The sequence below is a fragment of the Actinia tenebrosa genome, unplaced genomic scaffold, assembly GCF_029948245.1.
Source record: "Actinia tenebrosa isolate PJP-AT-01 unplaced genomic scaffold, QUT_ActTen_1.0 PGA_scaffold1__47_contigs__length_23844297, whole genome shotgun sequence".
Classification (NCBI taxonomy): domain Eukaryota; kingdom Metazoa; phylum Cnidaria; class Anthozoa; order Actiniaria; family Actiniidae; genus Actinia; species Actinia tenebrosa.
In genome coordinates, this window is record NW_028292578.1 from 16,710,863 (window position 1) to 16,721,691 (window position 10,829).

The 10,829-nt window shown below is 36.6% G+C and overlaps 1 protein-coding gene and 2 pseudogenes across 3 annotated transcripts; 2 read left to right on the forward strand and 1 right to left on the reverse strand.

Annotated features, from left to right (window-relative positions):
• Window positions 1–288: 288 nt before the first annotated feature.
• LOC116287594 (beta-1,3-galactosyltransferase 5-like) lies at window positions 289–1,784 on the forward strand. The gene has a single exon (XM_031694281.2). The coding sequence runs from the start codon at window positions 477–479 to the stop codon at window positions 1,566–1,568; it is 1,092 nt and encodes a 363-aa protein (XP_031550141.1). The 5' UTR covers window positions 289–476; the 3' UTR covers window positions 1,569–1,784.
• A 423-nt stretch (window positions 1,785–2,207) lies between these two features.
• On the forward strand, window positions 2,208–7,023 carry LOC116287593 (uncharacterized; annotated as a pseudogene). The gene is made up of 3 exons (XR_016120260.1): window positions 2,208–2,598; window positions 2,729–3,557; window positions 6,231–7,023. The product of XR_016120260.1 is annotated as an uncharacterized LOC116287593 (transcript).
• A 207-nt stretch (window positions 7,024–7,230) lies between these two features.
• Window positions 7,231–9,960, reverse strand: LOC116287588 (uncharacterized; annotated as a pseudogene). Its single transcript, XR_004196088.2, has 3 exons — window positions 9,021–9,960; window positions 8,825–8,925; window positions 7,231–8,670 (listed from the first exon to the last, which is right to left on the reverse strand). The product of XR_004196088.2 is annotated as an uncharacterized LOC116287588 (transcript).
• Between the last annotated feature and the right edge of the window lie 869 nt (window positions 9,961–10,829).

Sequence of the window (10,829 nt, forward strand, 5' to 3'; positions counted from 1 at the left end):
CATCATTGTCTGTCCTCTTATTGATCATAGATGACGTCTTAAAATTTTCAAAACTTTACAGTGAAACTACTCGCTGCGCTCGTGGTTTCACTTTAGTTTTGAACATTTTAAGACGTCATCTATGATCAATAAGAGGACAGACAATGGAAATCTATGTGCGATTTGTTAAATGCTCTCTTACTTCATATTCTCTTGTCTCGGATAAAACTAATAATTGAAAAATTCCCCCGATTTCATTTACATATTTTCACTTTTCAGTTATATCTAAATTGGGCTCCCTGTGTCTATTGCAAGCATCCCTGCTGTGTGAAAACTGGCTTCATCGTTTCACTCATGCTTTATGTTTGTTTATTGATATAACTCCACTAGAGATTTCAGCGTTTTCTTCCGTTTTTCCAATACGAATTTGGTCTTCTCGCTAGCTCTTTGAATGAGAAATGATTTGAAGGCCTTCGTCAATTTCAAGTTGGTGATCAATGAAGGTGTTTGTCCTTCTTAGTTGGTTGTGCAGGAATTTCAGAAAGAGCCGAGTCCTAACCTTGGTTTCGTTTTGTGCTATAACAATCTTCTTATTTAGTCAAATATTACCTTCACCTCCTAGTCCAAACGTCGTCTGGCCAGAATTTTCCCTGCATCTGCCTTTTGTTGAGCCAAATATTAGTTCGACAGACCCGAATATCTATCTGGCAGTCGTAGTAAATTCTGCTGCTACAGGGCACAAATATCGTGGGCTGAGGAAAGCTATACGAGAAACATGGGGAAATTCGGGAAATCCAACAACGTTGGAGTACAGGAACAAGACTTGGAAAGTATATTTCGTTCTGGGGATCAGTGAAAACAAAATCGAACATGAAATGAATCTACAAGAAGCATTGCGAAACAATGATGTAATCATTGGGAATTTCACAGATAATTATAAAAGTTTGATATTAAAGACATTTATGTCTCACTACTGGATAACCTCGAAATTCCCTTCATGTAGGTATGTTTTAAAAACAGATGATGATGTTTATGTTCGAGTTCCAAGGCTTTTACAGTGGCTAGAACGAGCTGGCGCTCCTAACAGGCTTTATGGAGGATATGTCGGCTTGGATCAGTGGACTGTACGCGACCCAAAGAGCAAATGGTTTCTTTCGAAAGAACAGTATGAAAAAAGGTACTTGCCACCGTTTTGTCATGGAGCTTTTCACGTGCTTTCTACTGATATCCTTCCACGATTTTTCAATTATACGAGATTCGGTCGAAAGCCTTTTCATGCTGATGATGCTTACTTGGGTGTCGTGGCGAATGAATTAGGATTTGAAGCTACAAAGATGCCTGGTTTTAACCTTCAATTTCGCATCAAACCAAGATCAGCTTGTGATCTTATAACTTCTACAACAATGGGACACAAGATAGATGCTCCTACGATGATAAAATACCACAATTTTTATACTAAAGAAATGAAATTAACAAAGTATAAACAGCTTAAATGCTTAGCATCCAGTCCAGAACTCTTTTCTGTTGCTGCTTTCGCGATTTTCAGTTTATTTATGGAAAGGCTTTTTAGGGCTATCTTACTAAGTTGAATATGCAAAGTATCGACAAAAACTGATTACAATGAAATACACAAAGGAAACCAAACAAAGAGATAAAATTAGAACAAGACAAATGAAAGCAAAACAGAGCGTACGTTTGTACGTACTTTATTTCGACTTCACAAGCTTTACTTTCTCTGTATCTTTTTTTAAAATTGTGACTCATATTCATAATCGACAATGTTTGAGGTTTTTTAAAATCGTTTAATTTTATTAAGATTGTTATTTTTGGTTAATGGTAATTCAACTGTTCCCAATCACACCCATCAGAACAATCATCGATCACAACACTTACTACAGGGATAAAATGAAGATGTAATTTATGGCGTACGATCCCCGCCAAAATTCGTGCCTTGAATTTGACATTCAAGTTTCAAATTCAACATACAAATTTTACCCTCGACATTCAAGTTTTGAATTTTACACTCAAGTTTTTTAACTTCAGCATTCAAGTTTTATATTCTACATTCATGTTTTAAATTCGACATGCAAGTTTTGTATCCTACATTCATCTTTTAAATTCGACATGCAAGTTTATACAGCGTTCGAGAATTTATAACTCTTCTTTTGTATCTTACATCAATGGGCAACATTTTTACTCGCCCCGTCAAATCTCAAGTCGGATTCACCGCATCATATTTCGAACTCGACCTCGTAAATTTTCAACTCGAGTTTTATATTTTCGTTTACGCTTCAGTGATCTTGAGATGGGAAGCCTTTGGGGGAGGGGGAGGGGAGGAGGTTTATACTTGGGATAGAAAGCCGTTGACATTGAGTCCTTAATGGTGACGTCACGTTGCCTAGCGACAAAAATTTTCGGCTCTAAACAAACTCTACCACATTCAAGATGGCGTCGCTTTCAATCAATTCGTTGTTAAATTTCTTTGGAGAAGAAAAGAAATCAATTCAAAGAGGCGAAAACCATTACAAGTCAAGTCATGTAGAGAGTTTTTATTACGATGAGAGGATAATTCGTGGTGAGGTTCATGCCAGCATGAAGAAAAAAGTCTACAAAGTTACAGTAAGTCTTGGTATAGTTGGTTAAACGTTCAAAGACAGTAGTAAACGCAAGCAAATGCAAGTAAACGCTATGAATAATCTATTAAGATAGAAAAAACATTGAATGTATAACTAAATGTTTGATTTCCCAGGTATATCTAGATGTCAATTTTGGAATAAAGTCCACGGAATGCGAATGTCCGCGAGGGGAATTCAAGTGCAGTCATGCTGCTGCTGCTCTTTTATACAAGGCATATATTATTTGAGCAGAACGGACATCGAATACTAATGGAAAATAAGAAAGACTATTGAAAGTGTTAAGTCAGCAGCAGAAATGTATCCGAAGCCGAAAACATATGCTGCAATATCGAGAGCAACGACCGAAATGGACCGTAATCTTCTATACGAAGACTTAAGAGCATACGGAAGATTTACTGGTCTATTCTGGATCATGAGCCCAGAACCTACTTCGCCTCCTTTACCAATAAAATCAATTGAGAACATTATCTTTTCCGAAGAATTCCTCAACACTCAAGGCAATAATGAGCAGATTGCTTACTTGATCGACAACGCCAAATTGATGCAAGACCAAATCGTCGAGGTAAGCAATTTGACAACTGGGCAGCGAGACAACCCTGCTTGGCACATGATAAGGAATGCTCTTTTACTCCGACGAAGGACTAGCGTCCGAAACGTCAGTAAGTTTTTTCATCTTTTCACGGTGTATAATTTACCTTTTCATCATTACATGATAAGGAAGGGTCGTTTAACAGCAAGCAATTTCGGATCTGTTCTAAACGCCAAGCGTGTAACTCCATCCCTTATCAAACGTCTTCTTGGAGAATATGATCTCTCGAGAGTAAAGGCTGTCACTTGGGGAGTGCATAACGAAAGTGAAGCAGTTAAAGCCTTTGAAAAGTCTACTGGTCTTAAAGTACAGGAAACTGGAATATGGCTTGATAGTTCTGGAGTCCTTGGCGCTTCTACTTGCTGAGTAATTCGGGTAACAATGAGTCTAACCTTGGAAGACGACTAAAGAATATCATGCGCAGCTTTAATCTTACGAATGTTATAAACAGTCCAACTCGCATCACAGCCCACTCAAAATCTTTAATTGATCTCATCATTACTAGCCAGCCATCAAAAGTCCAAAATTCTGGCTCTGTTGATCTTGGTACTTCTGATCATCATCTGATTTTTGCTGTCATAAAAGTTGCAAGGAGTAATGCCAAACCAAAAGTCATTCCAACAAAGGATTATAAGTCAGTGGTCAAAAATAAATTAAAATATGATTTTGAGAGATGATCGAGATCGATGATCGAGATGTCTTAAATCAACACCTACCATCAAGAGATGTCAAGATCAGAGATAAATCCCTGCCATGGATCAACTCTTCCATTAGGAAGCAAATGAATCAAAGATACAAATTATTAAAAGAAGCAAAGACATCAGGTGATCAAGACAAATGGAGACTCTACAAAAACAAGAGATATGAAGTCAAGAAACTGTTGAAGAAGGCAGAAGCTACCTACTGGCACAAGCTTTTTAAGGAGTCTAAAAATCCAAAAGAATTTTGGAAATTAACAAATCAAGTTCTTAGGAAAACTAAAGTTAGAGCCATTGGTCCAATCATGGATAATAACACTGATATTATAACTGATGACTTCAAGAAAGCAGAACACTTTAATGACTTTTTTGTGAATATTAGTGAAAACCTCACTAAAAACCTGGACCCACTGGATTGTTCACTCCTAAAAACTCATGTTAATAGGGTTACTCCAACAATAAGTAGTATTGAGCTGAACTGGGATATTGTCAAACAAAAGGTAATCAAAGCTGCAAATCCCAAGAAAGCTTCTGGCCCAGATTTTGTATTACCTAAGGATCTCAAGCTGCTTGGTGATTCAGTTGTCCATAGCTTGTTACCTATCTTCAAGAAAAGCACTGATGAAGCTACTTACCCTTCTAACTGGAAGCTGTCTCATGTCAATCCTATATTCAAAAAAGGTAAACCAACTGATGTAAACAACTATAGACCCATCTCCCTCCTTAACATCCCAGGAAAGATCTTGGAGGATATAATTAGCAGCACTCTGGACAATCATATAGATTCTCAAGGTCTGTTAAGTCAAAATCAATGGGGATTTCGCAAAAACTACTCTACTGAGGGTCTTCTACTCCACCTAACAGAAACCTGGAAGGAAGCCTTAGACGAAGGGCTAAAAGTAGGTGTGCTTTTCATTGATTTTAGAAAAGCTTTTGACTCTGTAAACCATTCCATTCTACGGGAAAAGCTTAAAGCAGTGGGTGTATCAGGGAATTTGCTGTCCTGGTTTACTGACTACCTATCTGGTCGCCACCATTTTGTACAGCTATGTGGGGAAAAGTCTGAGTCAAGAATAATAAAATATGGGGTACCACAAGGATCCATATTAGGCCCTAAACTGTTTTCTATTTACGTTAATGATTTTCCAGAAGCTATTACTAATGGGGAACTGTTTATGTTTGCTGACGATACTACAATTTTTACTATTGGCAAGGACATAGACAGCATTATCCTGGCTCTACAATCAATCTTAGATCAGGTCTATGCTTGGTGTACTTCAAATAGGCTGACTGCCCATGAGACAAAATCTGAAGCTTTACTGTTATCAAAGCATAGTTTTATTGGTCCCTTGCCACTCTTAAAGTATGGGCAGAATATAATCAAGTACAAATCAACATCGCAGTGCCTTGGTCTAACTATTGATCACAAATTATCTTGGAATGATCATATCAAAGCTGTTTGTAACGCATTCAACAAGAAACTTGCTATATTGAAACGGATCAAATTTCTTCCCAAATCCATTTTAGAAACTATTTATTTCAAGACTATTATTCCAAGTGTCCTATATGGGGTTGCAATATGGGGTTCATGCTCCCCAGCCTTGTTGGAGGAAGTAGAACGTATCCATCTAAGAGCTGCAAGGATAATCTACAATCTGCAGAGGGATGCCAGCATAGATGATGTCAAGAAGTTAAAGGGCTGGTCCCCAATCTCATATTTCTACACCAAAAGGATCCTGACTATAACTTATAAATCGTATCATGGACTTAACAATGAGCACCTTAACAACTTAATTGAGAAGACTGACCATAAATACAACTTGAGAAAGTCACTTAATCTTAAAGTTACAAGACCTAAAACTGAAGTTGGAAGACTAACGTTTAAGCACAGAGCTGCAGTAGCTTGGAACTCTCTTCCGGACCATATCAAGGGAGCTACAAGTGTATCATGTTTTAGAAATGAACTAAAGAAAAACAAGAACACCCTAAATATAATAACGTATAATAAGGAATCATGCATGATCGCGAGTAAAAATGATGATTTTGTCTACTTTTAAATTATTTATAAATTCAGTTTAAGATGTTTTAGTCATATCACTAGGATATTAATTGAAATTAACTTTAAATTCTCTATGATTTTATTCATTATATGAATTTTATTAGATATTGCTTATATGTGTTTCGTAATGATAATAGTAAGTTATATATATAATATATTTTTATATTTGTAAATTTTATTAGTATGCAGGTCCACATCAGGACTCTAGTCTTGCCAATTTTATTAACCTGCTTTAACAAATAAACTATGTATGTATGTACGTATGTATGTTCTCCTGATGGTTTGATTGGAAGGAATGGAGTATTTGAAGCTAAATGTCCATATACCCAAAGGAATTCTACAATATCAGAGGGGCTTGAATCAGACAACTTTTCCTATCAAAACTGGATGATGGAACTGTCATTCTCAAGAAGGACCACATTTACTGGCATCAAGTGCAAGGGCAGATGTTTTTGACTGGAAGGATGTTTTGTTATTTTATGGTTTGGAAATTGAAAGACAATATTACACTAACCATCAAGAGAGATGAGAGCTGGAGAGACAATATTGAAATTATGAAGGACTTTTATTTTTCTAAGCTTTTTCCAAAGATCATCGAAGGGGATCTTTGAATACTTTGCTATTCTTTTGAGGTCTATGTGACTTATGGTAGGATCAAGTTGTTTGCCTTTGGCAAGTGGACAAAGTTGATACTTAAATCTAAGACAGGTCCTTAACCCCCTGCCCCACCTTTTTCCCCCTCTGCACAATCACCACCCTTTCAAAATAACTCTTCTATAATGCTAGATTTGCAGTCATTTTACATTTCTACCCTGTATAAGACAGTGTGGTAGTATAGCAAATATATAGAGGATATTAAATGGGTGCACGGAGATACAAAATTTATATTCGAGTGTTGAAAAGATCTCTCACAAGTGAGCGCAGCTCACTCGTGAGAGATTTTCAACACGAGAAGATAAATTTCGTATCTCCGCGCACCCATGTAATATTCTGTTTATTATATAATTATCGATGAAGTATATGTTTTGGCTTTTTCAGGCACTTCTTTCCTTGTATTTTCGAATAGCCATCACAATGGTGTTATCTTCACACGTGGAAATAACATGTTATTTTCACATGTGAAGATATCATTTTTTCAAAATATAGAAAATTAGATATTTCATTGGTAATTATATAATAAATAATAAATGGGAGTATCCCCCCCCCCCCCCCCCCCCCCCCAGGAATTAAATACTATATCAAGTTTACAAGGACACCTGTTTTGCAGTATATGGACTACTCTTTAATATCTTATAAATGCTTTGAATTTGTCTTATCATTCAAGTATTTGATTTATTGAGATACAAATTAAGGTCTTATTGTGATATTTCATTTCAATGTAAATATGAACAAGTTACATTCTTATTTTTATTTTTAATATCAGACATATTTAGTACAATAATTTTAAGTATTTTTGTAAATGACTTGTTATTCAAATCCCTCTGTGCCTTCACATCCTTCTTTGATAAGTGGGAATTGTAAGTTTACTAGGCCGGCACACAATTGGAATATTTCATCAACATAACATCTAAAGTATGATGGTATGAAAGAAAGAATTTTAAAATCCTTAAGTCTGGCATTCGCCCTTTCTACGTGTATTCTACACTTGGAGATTGACTTAGTAGACTTGGCCTCACTCTCAGTAAATTTTCCATTATTAAGAAATGGAGGGATATTAACTGAAACGTCATGAGGAACAATGTCCTTTATTAAAAAACCCTTATCAGCTAATATCAAATCACCTGCTACAAGGTGTCTAAGCAATCCTGACTTTTCCACAATTTCTTTGTCAGAGATGGAACCTGGATACAGTTTGCTCACATGTTATGACTGCATTTGGGGCTACAATTTAAAAGAATTCATACTTCGGTAGCTAGAATAAGTAGCATTTTGATCCTTCATTAGACTTGGAGTTGCTACCTCAATATCAGTGCAATCAATGACTATTCTACAGCTACTAAACTGTGAAAAGGATGATGGTGAGCATGTCTTATTTTTATCTCTTGAAGGGATGCTGGTCATTATATCATTGAATAAAAGACTGTGGAGGACGTGAACAAATGTTAAGATGTTTGATTATTATTGTTGCAATGCTACAGGAAAATAATTGAGCTAAATGAAGATTTGTGTAATTTTGCTTTAACTTCATAAGTGTAATAAAAACCTGATCTTCTAATTTAATAGTATCAACTTTCCAGTTTGAAAAATAATTTGTTATCCTTAAATCTGCCTACATGCCTGACAACTATGTCAAATACTTCTTTTGTAGGAAGACCAGTTTCCATTCGTAACGTCTCGGTATTGATCGAAGATGCAGTGTAATGGTTTCTTCCATAATGGACACTTTCTTTCAGTTTTTGCAGCTCTCTGAGGGCATTATCCAGTTCAACTTGTAAAATAACTTGCTCTGTTGGAGGTTTCTGTGCAGTCTCCTCAGCAGCATTATTAATTGACTCATTTTTTTCCTTTAGAACTCTTACCATATCCTGTACACTAATTGCCGGGTTGTCAATCGATTTCCTTTTTTTAGGGTTGTGTGTTTTCCTTTCTGTGCAGGGAAAAAGTTTCTTTTCATTACGAGCATAAATTTCGGGTCCATTACTCTTGTCTCCATCTACGAAATGGCAACTACAAACTCTAGAATTCTGAGTTGGCTCTCTATCTTGCCTTCTGTAATGAAATAAAAACAACACTTCTTTAGTAAAAATATATTGTAATATATGATGTATTAAAGAATAAATGTTAGGAAATTTTGAGATATTTTTAAACTTAGAAGATCTGACGATCGAGTGAGCATCAACAACTCGTATCGTACTTTACGCACCTTATCAAACGAACCCAACGTTTATACTCTTGAATTTTCGGCAGTGGTGGCTTTCTGACTGGTGATTACAATCAGGAACGAAGAACGAAGCCCATGGTGAACTTGACGTGAACACAATATCCAAAATCACAAAATCAGTCACGCTCTTTGCAATGATGTGATCGCCAAAATCATACGCTTGCGAAGAAAAACTCACCTCATAAGTATAGTTAATCCTTTTCCTTTGAAAATTGATTCCTCTTTTGACAGAAATAATTAAAAAATCCTAGCAATACAAAGGATAAAAGAGCAGCATAAGACGTGTCACGCTATAGACGCCATCTTAAACGGAGTCTTCGCAGTCCACGCTAGTGTTCACTAGCCATCATCTACTTAAACGGAGTTTGTTTAGAGCCGAAAATTTTCGTCGCTAGGCAACGTGACGTCATACTTGAGGACTATTCTACTAACCACAGGCGCAAGCATGGCGGCAGAGTTCGCTCTTGCCGTAGTACAAGAAACTTTAGAGAGTATAGATGCCTGTCAGGATGGTGATTACAGTGGTATTTTGCTTCGATTAGAATATTTAAATCGAATCCTTATAAATAATGAGGAATTGACGGATTCTGTTGTGGCTGGAAAAGGTTCTGCCGTAGCATCTCTATCTAGCGTACAGCTAGGGTGAAGCTCTTGGGCCTATTAGTCTTGAAACACGTCGATTTTCTTCGCTATCTTGCATCTTCATCCCTTGCATAGATGCATCATAGGGCGCTAGGTCTAACACACATACAATTTCGGTTCTACCTACATATGAGCTCATCATACAAACTTACAAGCAAATTATTTTTCGATACATCATTTCAACACCGCCCCCTCCACACGTGCCATCGCCATACGCGGCGTATTTACACTATTCTTCACGCTATTCTTAGATTTAACCCTATAAATCACATATTTCCCCCATTTGCCCTTTACATTATTGATGCTATCAATTTCCTATATCTCTTCCTTTCTATAATATCCGTACGAAACTCATTCTCCTCCATGTCCTGGTGCTCTCTTAATAATCTACCGCATTCCCTCACACTTTTACGCATCAAAAACCCTTTCCCCTTTTCCCTTGCTTGAGTCCGAATACCTGTGTCTTCCATAGGTCTTCGAATTCACCTTCCAAGATTCTATGCTTTAAATTTGCAAAGCATTATGGACAAAAGAGCCTGTCAGAGGCAAATTCCATCAGGTGACCTCCTCCCCTCCCCCTCCCCCATAGGCTTCCCATCTCAAGATCACTGAAGCGTAAACGAAAATATAAAACTCGAGTTGAAAATTTACGAGGTCGAGTTCGAAATATGATGCGGTGAATTTTCAATCCACTGCTTGGAGTTGAAAATTGCGGCATCCGACTTGAGATTTGACGGGGCGAGTAAAAATGTCGCCCATTGATGTAAGATACAAAAGAAGAGTTATAAATTCTCGAACGCTGTATAAACTTGCATGTCGAATTTAAAAGATGAATGTAGAATACAAAACTTGCATGTCGAATTTAAAAGATGAATGTCGAATATAAAACTTGCATGTCAAATTTAAAACATGAATGTAGAATATAAAACTTGAATGCTGAAGTTCAAGACTTGAGCGTAAGATTCAAAACTTGAATGTCGAGTGTAAAATTTGTATGTTGAATTTGAAACTTGAATGTCAAATTCAAGGCACGAATTTTGGCGGGGATCGTACGCCATAGGGTTGACCGTTTCCTCGGTTTCAAAGACTCTAAAAGAATCCAAAGGAGAAGTGGAAATAACTCGCAAAATTTCGAAAAGCATTGACAGAGCTACTAATTTACAATAAAAGCCAAATTGGGCCATACGATTTATAATATGCAGTCCAGCAGTTCGGATTTATGTCATTACGTTTTGCTTTAGCTCGACTAGAAAACTCGCTAAAATAGCTATTACATAATCATAAATGAAATACTGCGAGTATGTATAAGATAATATCAAAAGATATTTTATGTCACATGGATTGT

Bases quoted from the DNA above. Each gene is read 5' to 3' on its own strand.
- LOC116287594 (XM_031694281.2), top strand. From the start codon at position 477: ATGAAGGTGTTTGTCCTTCTTAGTTGGTTGTGCAGGAATTTCAGAAAG.